At 34.3% G+C, this 13715-nt stretch overlaps 1 protein-coding gene across 4 annotated transcripts; it reads left to right on the plus strand.

Annotated features, from left to right (window-relative positions):
* The first annotated feature begins 1648 nt into the window (after nucleotides 1-1648).
* On the plus strand, nucleotides 1649-13715 carry LOC7491103 (serine/threonine-protein kinase TIO). Of its 4 annotated transcripts, none has more exons than XM_052449623.1 (22): nucleotides 1649-1786; nucleotides 1947-2052; nucleotides 2141-2215; nucleotides 2321-2413; nucleotides 2504-2578; nucleotides 2650-2742; nucleotides 2989-3052; nucleotides 3132-3216; nucleotides 3639-3711; nucleotides 3791-3940; nucleotides 4167-4269; nucleotides 4343-4495; nucleotides 5146-5284; nucleotides 6646-6811; nucleotides 7225-7323; nucleotides 7401-7940; nucleotides 8130-9272; nucleotides 9567-9800; nucleotides 12103-12246; nucleotides 12375-12455; nucleotides 12636-12824; nucleotides 13289-13715. In XM_052449623.1, the coding sequence occupies exons 2-22, from the start codon at nucleotides 1963-1965 to the stop codon at nucleotides 13532-13534; spliced, it is 4035 nt and encodes a 1344-aa protein (XP_052305583.1). In that variant the 5' UTR covers nucleotides 1649-1786; nucleotides 1947-1962; the 3' UTR covers nucleotides 13535-13715. The 4 variants fall into 4 exon arrangements, with proteins under 4 accessions (XP_052305583.1, XP_052305585.1, XP_024448193.1 ...); XM_024592425.2 differs by having other exon boundaries at nucleotides 1728-1786; nucleotides 4167-4248; XM_052449625.1 differs by lacking the exons at nucleotides 1947-2052; nucleotides 2141-2215; nucleotides 2321-2413; ... (1 more) ...; nucleotides 2650-2742; nucleotides 3639-3711 and having other exon boundaries at nucleotides 1724-1786.

The raw sequence follows: 13715 nt of genomic DNA on the forward strand, positions 1-13715 counted from the left end.
ATTAGAATTATATATCGACCTTTTGATTTATAATTAAAAAAATTTCTTGGTGTTAAGAAATGTATTGACAATACTTGCACATTCATTTTCTACAATTAGAATTCTCTTGATTCGGCTCGTAGCGGGGCGCGAGTCAAGAGACTAATATAAACTAAACAATAAACAAATTAAATTAAAAGGGAAAATTGCCTTTATTTAATTATCTACAAGTTTGCCATTATTTTTTATTCAATGACTAAATAACTCATGATTCATGAAAATAAAAAATCTTCTCATCAAAATAGCATACTTAGTGACAACTTATCACCCATTTACCATTACACAATAACTATCAATGTCTTTATCAAATCAATTATGGAATTTTTCATCATATAAACAACTTCATGAAAAAATTGAGAATTATAAGCATATTAATATCACGAGAAATAGTCCATCAACGTTTTAAATCAAACCTAAAACAGAAATAACCAAAAATTAAAAAAAAACAATTATTAATCTACAACAATTAGAGAAATACAAAACAAAGCTCCTCCCACAAGAAAATTGATTTTTCTCTCAAGAAAGACAAAAAAATATTGGATTTAACCCAAGACAACAAAAATCTAGAAAAACAAAAACTTTATGTCATACAATTGAACAATATGATAAATGCCTATGATCAGAAGAAAAGAAACTTGTATCTTCCTGAATTATATAGCTGTTGCTTTTTTTCTAGCCAACCAAGATGTTCACATCTTTTATTTTTTCTCTGTTTTTTGGTTTCTACGTATGATAAGCACTATGACACAGTACAATACTAATTCCATCATGAGTGCATAGAAAGAGACACAAAATTTGCTAAAGTTGAAGGACAATGTCGACTATAATAATCATATTTCTTCAGGGGGGAAGGAAAGAGTTTATTGCAGATGAGAAAAGAAGTCGAGGGATGTTTGAGAATGTGATAACGATTGTTTTTTAAAGTGCTTTTCATTAAGAAATATATCAAAATAAGATATTTTTTAAATTTTATAAAAATTATTTTTGATATCAGCACATCAAAATGATATGAAAATACTAAAAAAATTAATTTAAAATAAAAAAATAAATTTTTTTAATTTTTTTAAAAGTATTTTTAAAAGCTAAAACAAGCTATCCATAAACGCAATAGATATATTCATTATAAGCTAAAGGACTGACGTAGCTTTCAGGGATTTTATAAGGGTTTTCTCTAATTTTGGATTTTTACAAATTCTAGAGAAAGTTTTTGTTTAGATTAGAAAAAAAGAGAGAAAATGAGATAGAGTTGTATAATGAGTTTTTGGATATATATATATATATATATATATAGGCTAGTTTTATTATTTTAAGTGATTTTAACTTCTTGACACCGAGGATATTTTCCGTAATTTACCACAGTAAAATATAAAACAGACCAGATGCTCAGTATAATTTTCCATAATGATTTTGCAAAAGTCTGTTTCTAGTTATCTCTTATATAACGACAAATTGATAATTCAATTTGTGAAAGCCGTGCTATGATTCTGACGTGGCAATTAATCGTAGAGCAAGCACGGGATCGTGTGATGTGACGTGCTGCGAAGCGAGCTGCACCCACCTCAGCGTGAGAAGAACTGTTTAAAATTGAAATAAACATGAGCGGGAAGAATTTACACTTTCGTCTCTCTTTCTTTCTATTTCAAAAGAACTCTCTCTCTCTCTCTCCCTCTCCCTCTCTCCCCTCCCGTTTGTTTTCTTAGATCTGCAGATATCAGTTTTTCTTCACTACATTTCTGCGACGCTTAAGGTACTCTCTCCATCTCTTCACTACAGTTTTTCTTAAACATTGATCAACACCATATCTTGATTGCTGTAGGAACTGAAATCAATCATCGATATTGCAATCAGCTAGGCTAAATTTAGGGTTTTACAAGAAATCTCAATTTCTGATATTTTTTTAATTAAAGGAAAAAAGAAAAGGAAATGGGAGTTGAGAACTATCACGTGATAGAGCTAGTAGGTGAAGGCTCGTTTGGCAAAGTTTACAAAGGAAGGCGCAAGTACACGGGCCAGGTAGCCACTTCAATCCTTCTGTGTTTCACTACTAATAATTAATCTTGATTTTTATCCTATCTTATTTTTTTTAATGATGAAATGATAGACTGTTGCGATGAAATTTATTATGAAACATGGGAAAAGCGACAAGGATATTCATAATTTGAGACAGGAAATTGAGGTGATCCCTCCTTTCTTTTTTTGATGATATGGAATGTTATTATCTGGAAAAAATAAAATTGTGCATTGTTATTATTATTATCATTATTATTATTACTGGGTGCAGATTCTAAGAAAGCTGAAGCATGAAAATATAATTGAAATGCTTGATTCCTTTGAAAGCCCACAAGAGTTCTGTGTTGTCACGGAATTTGCGCAGGTTCGTTATCCATCACAACAAGCAAACATCTATTTGTTATGGATTTTTACTTTTCAGACTAGGCAAGAGCTAAGATTTGTTGATGTGCAGGGTGAACTATTTGAGGTACTAGAGGATGACAAGTCCCTTCCTGAAGAACAGGTTCAAGCGATTGCGAAACAGTTGGTAATTCCTTGAGCTCCCCTCATTTTCCCCTTCTTCTCTTGATTCAAACTGATTGCTAAATTGCTCTTCAGGTTAGAGCACTTCACTATTTGCATTCCAATCGTATCATCCATCGGGACATGAAGCCGCAAAATATACTTATTGGTGCGGGTTCAGTTGTGAAGGTCGGATATGATAGAGATTATTTTTTTCTTGTTTTATTTTCCACTTAGGTATTGGTGACCTTTTCTTTAAATCTCTTGCTTTGTTTTTCCTATCAAGGGGAGTCTTTCATGGTAACATCATGTCTTACTGTTGCTTCATTTAAATGCCACTGTATATCAGATACTTAGCGTTTGCCATGCTTTCAAAGAGCAATGTATCTTGAGGTGAATTTCTATATGCTCTGTTTTTTTTTTGGTTTGTTACAGCTTTGCGATTTTGGCTTCGCACGTGCTATGTCCACAAATACTGTGGTTTTGCGATCCATAAAAGGTAAGGTCTGGTGTTTTACCACTTCTGAGGATTCCTTCTTATCCCACACTTCACTTGCACTTTTATTCATCATTCCCAGGCACACCACTATACATGGCTCCAGAACTTGTACGGGAGCAACCATACAATCACAGTGCTGATTTATGGTCCCTTGGAGTTATCCTGTACGTGCAGCGTCCCTTTTTTTGTGTATTTGTGTGTGCTTGCGTGCTCTCATTTAGATGTTGATCTCATGCCATGTTTGAATTTGATTCTGGTGGTCATCTGAATGGTATCAGTGTTGCAATTTTTTCTTCAAAATCTCATGCTGCTAGGATTTTAATTTCAGGCATTTTTTCTGAGACATTTTCTGAATTCAGAGTGGTATGTCATGAAAAAATATATATTGATAAAATTCCTCACATAAATGTTCCAAACTGAAATACGACTTAAAGATATAGGGTTTTGCTAAAAAATTTCAACCATTATGAGTATTTTCTATCACAGAACCTGTGTCTACTGAAGTGTTGCATCTTTTTTTTTTTTTCTTGTCTTCTATTTTTGCTATACATCCTTAATTGAAACTAGTTTGTTGTGGTCCCAACAGGTATGAATTATTTGTTGGCCAGCCTCCATTTTATACGAATTCAGTTTATGCACTCATCCGTCATATTGTTAAGGTTAATAATGCTTCTCCTAGTTCATGCCTGAAACTATGGTGTATGATAGTGGAAGCTAATGTTATATACAAAATCTCAGGATCCAGTAAAATATCCTGATGACATGAGTCTGAATTTCAAAAGCTTTCTTAAGGGGTTGCTCAATAAGGTGCCTCAAAATAGATTGAGTTGGCCTATGCTTCTTGATCATCCATTTGTTAAAGAAACCTCAGAGGAGCTGGATGCCAGGGTAATGTGATCGCACACTCACAATTATTTTCGTTCTCTTTTCACCTTGTTTTTCTTAATATTCAAATTAAGAACTACAACTTGCTACAAACTTATATTACCAGTAAAAAAGCTGCATAAACTCATCTTTCTCTACAGTTGTATATACATATATATTATATGTTTTTTGCTGATATTCTTGTCAGTAGAATATGGAATACTTTAGCACCTGATAAAAGAATCTACAGGTAATGTGTGCTGCAACTTCTGCATCCAGAGAATGTGATGCAGCACGGAGGGGTGAAGAAAATAATATGCAAGCATCAACTGGTTTGATTGCCTCAAATCCTTGTGGTTTAGCCTTCACTAGTTCTTCAGTTTTGAAACCTTCAATGTGCTAAATAATCATAAATTATTGTTATAGGTAGAAGCAATTCTGTTGCTGCTTTTGAGAACTGTAATCCTCCGAAGTTTAACAGTGATGCTGATTTAAATTGTCCTAATGCAGTCACAGGCAGCTCCTCACCACAGGAGGAGTTCCCTGGATTTGCAAGTCCTAATGATGTTAAACAATCAGGTAGACAGACTTGTGGCTATCATAATTTCCGTCCAGTTTTTCCATTGATGCTGTAGAAAAAAGAATGTTATTTATAGAAGAAGGCTCTCTGTTGTTCTATCTAGTCTTGCAGTAATGTCTTGTATCATAAAATTGCTATCAAATGGATGACTCTAAGCCTGAATTTCTGTCTCATTTAAGTGTCATAAAAACCTGGAAATTATGGTGCTTGGATCATTCATTTCTTGTTCTTATTGAACTTTTACTAATCTTCTTTAGTACATGCAATTGCAGTCAGCCTGCGTTTGTATTCCCCTGTTCATGAAAATGTTAAATTGTATTTTAGTTTTCAATTATGTTTATATGACAGCATGCATAGGAATGCACGTTGCTTTGTTGGTGCTTATCTGTTGGTTGTACGAAGTTGTTTTCTTCTAAACGAGGGATACTCCTTGGTTGAAAACAAGAGCTAGCTGTCTTGCAGAATTTGCTAATGAGTGTTCATGCACACATAAATGTAAAAATGAAATGTAAATTTGTATCATATTTATAGCTCTTTTTGTGTATAACTGTGATTCTATCTCTTTATTACTGATTGAAACCTGAAAGTTATTCCTGTAGTTTTTTCTAACTTGACAATGTTGATTCTGAGACATGTTATTTCTCTTCAGGCAATCAGATATTGGATAGATTGGAAAGCAATTCACTTACAGTTAAAGGTGCCAATATAATTGGTCAGGATAATGAAGCATTAACGATTATTCTACTACCATTGAGAAAATGGTCAAAAGAATCTCTGCATTCTTGGAGGTGAAATTCAACATCCTTTTACTTGCATGATCAACCTTACCTTTTGTGGGAAGCATTAGATACGACTAAAACATTTTTACTCTTGGTAGTTTGTGGTTTTGGTAAAACAAATTCTAATATTGTTGCTTGCTCATAGAAGCATCATGCCCTACTTTGCTACTGGAAAAGACAGAAAAATATATGGAAGCAGTTGAAATTCACATGCATAGGGGAATACTTCATCTGGTTACATTGCATTAAAGCTTTGTAGATATTTTGATAAAATCTAAATTAATTTTGAAGTAGTTGAAATTCACATGCATGAGGGAATACTTCAACGTGTTACATTGCATTAGTTAAAGCTTCATAGAATTTTTTCGATAAAATTTAAAATAATTTTGATTCATTCTATAATGATTTTTTTTTTGCTTAATTTCTCCTTGCATGGTACTCATCAAAGTCCTGTGACATGGTTTGGAAACTATGTTGTGTTGATGAATGTTAAGCAGCACGCAGAATCAGTACTAAACCTGGAAAAGAAGGAAAAATATGCTAGAAATCACCTTTTCTAATAATAAACCAGACACTAATAGCTTTCAGAAAAATGAAGTTTCCTTGGAGATGAAATAATGACCCTCTGTTGGAAGAACTGTTGGAGCATCCCTCACTTCATCTCTCTTTAACCAAAACTGCTTTCATATTCATAACCGAAATCCACCAAGAAGATATGAGATCTCTGAAATAATTCAGTACTTTTCACTCAAACTGTACCTAAGGATATCCATGCATGTGAAACCAATTCTTTGGAGATTCTACCATGTGAACACAAACACCTATGATCACCAAAGACAACAACTCTGTCAGAGCACACTACCTGAGTTGTTTATTACAAATGGGATAAAAGAATTGATAAGCTGATATAATGGGATTTCTAAACCCATCCATAAGGAATTTAGTTTCTAATCATTTTAGTATTACTTAATGTATGAATTGGATGATTGCAACCAGTAACCACTTGCTATTTGGTAGAGTGTTCCAAAGACATGGAAAGACAGAGCAAGACTTTGAAATGCAAATCAGACTTTGGCATAGGTTAAACTGCAGGTTTTTCTGATGATGCAATAAGCTGGTGTTATTTCACACCAAAGATATGCCTTACGAAGACATCATACATTGGGGACTATGCCTTATGAATACATCATAATGTGGGGACCAGGGCGGTGGTTCTTTTGGTGCTCTACTACAATTATTTTACCTCATCTAGTGCTCTAGATAGCAATCATTTTTTCAATAGCTGACACTTGTAATGTTGACTGAATTTAGGCAAGCAGCATATATAATATTTTATTTGTGAGAGAAATTTGCCTTTTCAACTCATGCAGGGATCAAGATGTTCTTACTACAAAGCAGTCACTGAGAATTATTTCAAACTTAGCTGCAGCTGGTGCAACTGGTGGCATAGTTAATGAAATACTTAGTGAACTTCTTAATTTCACTGCCAAAGTAGTCAGCTTGAAATCCTCTGAACTTAGTGACTTATTAGCAAAGGTAGTAGGACTTCATTTATTCATGCCTTTATATTAGTTTTAATTCTGTTATGTGCCATGCTTATATTCTTGTAATATCTAAAATTGAGTTATTGATAAATGTGTTCCACATGATAAAGTAATATAATTTTTATACAAACAAAAAATTGTAACAATGTTTTATTTCACTTGTTTGTTTAATTATTGCAGTCCACTCTCTTCTTTCACTCAGATATTTTCTCTTCTTTCCCAACTGACCTTTGAAGTTATTGCAAATGCTAAGATGTTTTTTTTCTCGAAAATTTCTTTTTGTTGATTTATGGAATAGTGTTCATTATTTAAAATCCAAGTGCTGTAGATCACTGTATGCTGTTGCCATTATAACTTTCCACTCTCTGATGATTGCTGGTTGGCAACTCTATATAAATTTTGCAGAGTTTCTCTATAATAAAACTACAATTAGACAATATTGGGAGTGCCATTTCAACTTCATATTTCAAGCACTGGGTTGCCTTAACTGAAATTTTTTCACAGGTAATTATGTTCTTTGTTGATTCTTATACAAGTTTAAGTGTTAATTTTCAAGTCCCTTATCGTAGTAAAATATATAGATTGTTGGTGGCCATGAAGAAACCTCGGGAAGTGTTCTGTTAGAGTCTTGTGCTTGCATTGCAACCATGTTATCTGCTGTAGATGATGGTCTTAAAGCAACTTCACTGACTTCTGAGGCAGCTCCTACTCCTGTAATGCATGAAGTGATGAAGCAGATTTTGGATCATGCGAAAACATGTGGATTAGTTGAAAATTTATCTCTTTGCTTAGCAACATCAGGCTCTAGTCTTGTTTCAGGTTCTTTGAACATGTTGCGTGCTGCCTGTGAAGCTTGCAGGGCTACATGGTCATTGATAGATGCGGTGGAAACTCTTTTCAGGAAAGAGAATCTCTATTTATTTCCATTAAATTCTTTGCAAAGCCATTCTTTACCCTGTCTTGACATTCGGGACCAGGAACGAAGTTCATTGGTTGGAACAGATTCAGCAAGAATCATTGAAGCAGTGACAAGAGCATTCTTGAGATTGAAAGCTGTGCAGGTGGCAATTTTCTGTTGCCTCAAGCAACGTATAGAGCCAGCCCTCTCTGCTAGTATTCAGGTGTTTTTCTTACATCATTGTTATTCTTCTTTCTTTTTCAGTTTATTCTGTTCTACAACATTATTCTAAAAAAGTTACTCATTTTTAAAAGTTAGTGGTCTCAAATATAACTTCTTAACATCATATGCTTGGATGATGGTCGCTCTACATATAGGTGCCATAAAGTGTGCTCATTTTAAAATGTTACAGATCTTGTCAAGATGTTGTCTACATAATGCTATGGTTCCTGGTGTTCTTTGCGGCTTGCCAAGTTCTCTTCCTGTAACAACTGTTGTCAGTGGTGGAGGAGATAAAACTATTCTTTCAGAAATATTTGCCATTTTATCTTGGTGTACATCTAATAAAGATCCTGAAACAAGTAACTTAAAGAGTAAATTAGCGAATTCTTCCACGGTGGTTTTAAATTCATGCCTTCTCCTTGCAATCATTGCTCAATGTTTGAAGTCAACGGGAAGAAATTCAGCCTTGTTTATGCTGACATCCTCTCCAAAGAATCAGCTGTCCCGGCTTTCTATTATTGGCCATCAGTTCTCTCCTGACGACAAAATGAAAATTTCATTGGAACCTCATTGTGCATCGGCTATGCTGGCTCTCGCATCAATTCTATCTCTTGAAAGTGGAGCTTCTGTTGAATCTTCCATCTCAGAAATTGCGGTGCCTTTGATTCCTCGAAGTGCCACGCTTTGCGAACACCTCAAGATTTCACCTATCGAAGGAAATGAATTAGGTCCACGCAACATGAATGTTCTCTCATATTGGCATGGCCTTAGGGATGGTTGTGTGGGCTTGTTGGAATCCAGACTGAAATGGGGAGGTCCATTAGCTGTAAAACAGTCATGTGCAAGTGGCATGCCTCTGCTTCTTATTGATTTGTTAAGCAACAACCGTTCAATTACCTCTCATCAAGGAATTGATAGCACAAAGGATCAAGTCGGGTTATCCCCCATTGGGGTTGTATGGGCAGTTTCTTCAATATGTCACTGCCTTTCTGGAGGCGCTTCGATTTTTCGTCAGATTTTACTCAGGAGTGAACATGTCAAGGATATCTCTGAACTGATCTCAGATGTGCATCTCAAGCTTGTGAAAAGCTGGAGTGGGCCAGGTGGAGGCAAGGATGGTGTCAGAGATGCTGTAAATGCAGTTATAGATATCTTAGCTTTTCCTTTTGTTGCTGTACAAAATACTCCTGGCTTGCCATCAGCTACTGCTTCCGTAAATAGCGGGTTCCTTCTCAACATGGGCTCTCCTGGGGGCAAAATATTCATCGAAGACAAGGACATGGCTAAAGCAATTGAGGAAGACATGGGAAAGTATCTAAAAATACTTCTAGAGGTTAGATCTTCTGTTTGCTTTTTCCTTCATAGTTCTTTTCGGTCAGAGGTTAAAATGGGCCCTTTTAATGCATGTTTTTTATTTTACCATGTTATGATGAAAGTGGACAGTACGATACGTAGAACTCTTAAGACTTGTTGCTTTTTAAAAGTTCTTAGCAAATTTGCCTGACAATTTTCGTGCATAGGCATATCTTTATTATCACATGTTCTGCCTTAAGTAAAAGAACCTGTTAATATTACCTGTCCTAAAATCGTCTCTAGTATTAATGATACTCATTCTACTACTTTTCAGGTGGGATTACCTGACATTATACTTCGCTGCGTAGAATACATGGAGTTGAAAGATCTGGGAAGGCCAGTTGCATTTCTTGCCAAAATGATCGGCCACCGACCTTTTGCTATTCAATTAATAGGCAGAGGCTTGTTAGATCCAAACATGATGAAAAGATTGCTCGATAACATGAGTCCGAGAGAGGTCATGCTTGATGTTTTGATGATTATTTCTGATCTAGCACGCATGGATGAGGTGAGGTTTTAATATAATTCTTTTCGTATTCTTTTTATGAGTGTTAATCTTCATATATACTCCTTTTAAAATATTTTCACAGAGGTTAAGTAGCTTTATTTAAGAATAGGAATCTTTTCTTACAAGGATCTAGTACTTTAACTAATACAAAATAGAATGCTAGCTTATTTTGTAGTTGTCTTTTTGTTATTTCATCAAACCTTTTAGGATTCTACAGATTTCTTATGGGCCTTAAAGGGGCGTTTGGTATGGGGACCTAGATTCCCTATACCAAACAATTCAATATCTTGTGTTTATTTAGGGACGGAATGTTAAATGTAAGGGAAACATTGCTAGGACTTTACATTTCCTCGAAATTAGAGAATTTGGTTCCCTTCTAAAAGGGGAAATCTCAAATTCTATAACAGAGGGAATGCTATTTTTTTTACTTAGTTTCCCCTATTTTATATCTTTTAGACTTATATACCCTTTTTTTTACTAATAATAACATAATTGTTATAGACTTATAATTTATTTGAACAATTAATATGTATTTTATTTGTTTTATTATATTACTGTAATTATTAATATAATATGTATGTTAAATAATTTGTTGGTATATTTTTTTTATTTTTTAGTAGTTATAATTTTATAAAGTCAAAATTTAATGTTATGGAACATTAAAAACAATAAGTTTTAAGGGTAAAATAATAAATTTGTATAAATTCTTCATGGATTCATTATATGAAGTAAACACAATATAAATACTTTTCATTTTCAACCAAATGCAAAAATCACATGCCACAAGGATATCTAGGAATCCTTATATCAAATGCTCCCTAAACTTTATTTCAACTTAAGCTCTGTTCTATTTTTACTTTTTAGGATCTGTTGGAAAATTGTGGTTTTTAGCTATGACTGTAGCTTTTTAAAAGCTATAAATTATAACTCTTAAAAATAATTAAAAAGTCATGTGAAATTAGCTGAGATATTAACTTTTAAGTATTACCAAACATGGAAGCTAAAAAAAAAGCCCAAAAATTGATGTTTTCCAAACGGGCACTTAGCCATTATTCTATTGCAATTCTGTTGTATATTGGTGTCCTATAGTAGTCACTCTCGTTTTCCAAGTTCCAATTTTGGAGAAGCTATCTAAGAAGTTGCTTCTCTTCTAGTGAACATTTTCAAAGAAGATGGATATTAAGCTCTCTTTCCAGCGTTTAGCTCATTTGAACGTTTTCCGTTCTCATTTTTTTTTTTTTGTTATTTCCACTTTCTTATCAATCCTAAACCCTATAAGCGATTCTTGCCTAGTACTTAAGTTCTTGCTGGATAATCGACTTTGTTCTCAGGCAGATTGCAAGCTGCTGAAGTAACTTTATATTCCTTAAGTTTCTTTATTCCTATTTCATTTTTGGCCTGCATTTAGAGCACAGGTAAATTGTAGGGCGAACTCGTAAAAGTCCTCTCTATTAGGTCCCTAACCTATTTTTCATCTTGATGACGTCCACAACGTGTTACTGAATTCTCAATCTGATCTTTCGTTCACTTTTAGTCAACAAAACTATTAAAAAGTAGTATGAAATTCACATAATTTTTCTTTTTTAATGAAAAACCAGTGAATTATCTAAGATCTTCATTTTCAATAATAACAAACTCACAAAATAGACTAAGCTATATAAAGAATCACAAAACCTCTACTTTTCTTTCTATAATTTGTTTTACCACGTGATATGAGAATCTATTTGAGATTACCCTGAAGGTTGGGTACTTCTTTAGGCTTGCCCTTAATTTTATCTTAAATTCTTCCTTTATTTACTCGTTACTTTCTTTTGGTGTACCTTTCTTCTTCACAGTTACATTTTGTCTTACAAGAAAGAAATTAGCCCCGTATGCTCCTTTCGTAATGCCCCTTGGCATTTGTAAAGGTTAATTATATTGAGTAAAATTGATTAAACCTCTTGGTTTACGCCATTAAGCCTGTAGATTAGAATCACAACTAAATAATAGAATAGGTAAGGTTAGACCAAGGGTGTATTTAAATTATCCGAGAGCAATTAAGGTAATAATGGCTGCAGGTTCCTGGAGGAACAAAAAAAAAAAAAAGATAACTGAGAAATTGAGTCTAAAACTGAGATGTCCTTTCGTCCTTATTGGTAACCTGCAAGAACATTCGTGTTTCTGGCAAGGTCAACAGAAAGCCTATATATTTTGTTCTGGCACGTTCAGGTCAGGTCACGAGTTCTGGGTAATATCTAACGTCAAAAACAGAAATTCCCTGCTCAAATCCTGTCTTATTAGCTTGGATTTTGTGGGCTTGCAGGGTTTCTATGAACACATTAATGGGGCTTCTATATTGGAATTCTTGAAGAAGTTTCTCACACATGAAGATCCCAATATGCGTGCAAAAACCTGCAGTGCTGTAGGCAATATGTGTCGGCACAGCTCCTACTTCTACGGTTCGTTGGTAAGTACAGATCATAGATCTATTTGGAATTGTGGGAGAAATAAATGAAATTATTGGGGATTCACTCACGACGAACCATTGCGTTACGAATAATTTGCTCTTTCTCACTGTTTGATTTAATTTTCTAGGCAAGATCTCGCATCATAAGTCTTCTCATTGATCGATGTTCTGATCCAGACAAACGCACTAGGAAATTTGCATGCTTTGCTGTAAGAACTGTTACTAATGCTCTGTTATCCTTTAAATTTGTTGCCATGAAAGCTCATTTTTACTTTGAGATTTTGCTGGGCACTATTGATTAGTGTACTTTCAAGAAAAAGTAAAACTCATGTAAATAAAGAAGAAGCATTATAATAGTAATTATAAATGTGGCGTTATACTCTCTCCAGATTGGAAATGCTGCCTACCATAATGACATGCTGTATGACGAGCTAAGAAGATCTATACCTCAACTAGCAAATTTGCTGCTCTCAGCAGAGGAAGACAAGACTAAAGCAAATGCTGCCGGTGCTTTAAGCAATCTTGTTCGCAACTCGAGCAACCTTTGTGATGACATTGTGTCTAAAGGAGCCATGCAGGTTTGGAGATATGCGGAACTGAGTTTTACAGCAATAGAGATTTCATAATTTACAGCATTTGCATGTTTTCAAACAGCATTATATATCGTATGGTTTATCAAACATGCATTCCTTTTTATTTTATTTTTTATTTTTATATATAGGAAGCTTACTTAAATACCATACAAGGATAAGTTTTTTAACTGTGAGCCTCGAATGTTAATTTGCTTTAAATAAATCCATTTTATGCTCACTTATTCCACTGTTTGGTTACAATCTGCATACTTTTTTGGAGGGAAAGTAATCATTTGAAATTCTTAGTGTAAACATTGCGAAGGACCTCGTAGACCTCACTTATATTTCGATTTGTTATTTCATGCAGTAGTGCAAAGAAATTTGCTAGTTTTTTTATATATATAGATATATAGATATCACCGTTGATAACAGTGCTAAATTGACTTACATGGGTGGTTTTATTTCTTCAGGCTTTACTAAAGTTGGTAGCTGACTGTTCAGCAGTAGCCCTAAACCCCATGAGGAAAGATGCTGTGAATGAATCACCATTAAAGATAGCTCTCTTTTCATTGGCAAAGATGTGTGCACATCTGCCGTGCAGACAATTCCTCCGTTCATCTGAGTTGTTTCCGGTGATTGGAAGACTACGGCAGTCCCCAGAAGCAACAATTGCCAATTATGCCACTGTTATCATCAGGAGAGTGGCTGATAGCTGAAGCCCGAAACAGAGGTCAGGGATTTTCAAAGCCATATTCTCATTAGCTTGATTTCCACCAAATCAGTGCATGAAAGTGAAACAGAAGCTGAAAGTAGTATAAAGCTGCTCTGCAATTAATATTGTAAAACACGATGCTTGTAATATTCTTAATGCATTAATTAATAATTTTATTATGATAA

The sequence above is a fragment of the Populus trichocarpa genome, chromosome 19, assembly GCF_000002775.5.
Source record: "Populus trichocarpa isolate Nisqually-1 chromosome 19, P.trichocarpa_v4.1, whole genome shotgun sequence".
Classification (NCBI taxonomy): Eukaryota; Viridiplantae; Streptophyta; class Magnoliopsida; order Malpighiales; family Salicaceae; genus Populus; species Populus trichocarpa.

What these genes read in the sequence shown, in the direction of transcription:
- LOC7491103 (XM_052449623.1), top strand. Translation starts at nt 1,963, where the DNA reads ATGGGAGTTGAGAACTATCACGTGATAGAGCTAGTAGGTGAAGGCTCG. An exon ending in TTAGTGACTTATTAGCAAAG is followed by an intron (nt 6,812 to 7,224) that starts GTAGTAGGACTT and finishes TAAATTTTGCAG; the next exon opens with AGTTTCTCTATAATAAAACT. An exon ending in ATCTAGCACGCATGGATGAG is followed by an intron (nt 9,801 to 12,102) that starts GTGAGGTTTTAA and finishes GTGGGCTTGCAG; the next exon opens with GGTTTCTATGAACACATTAA.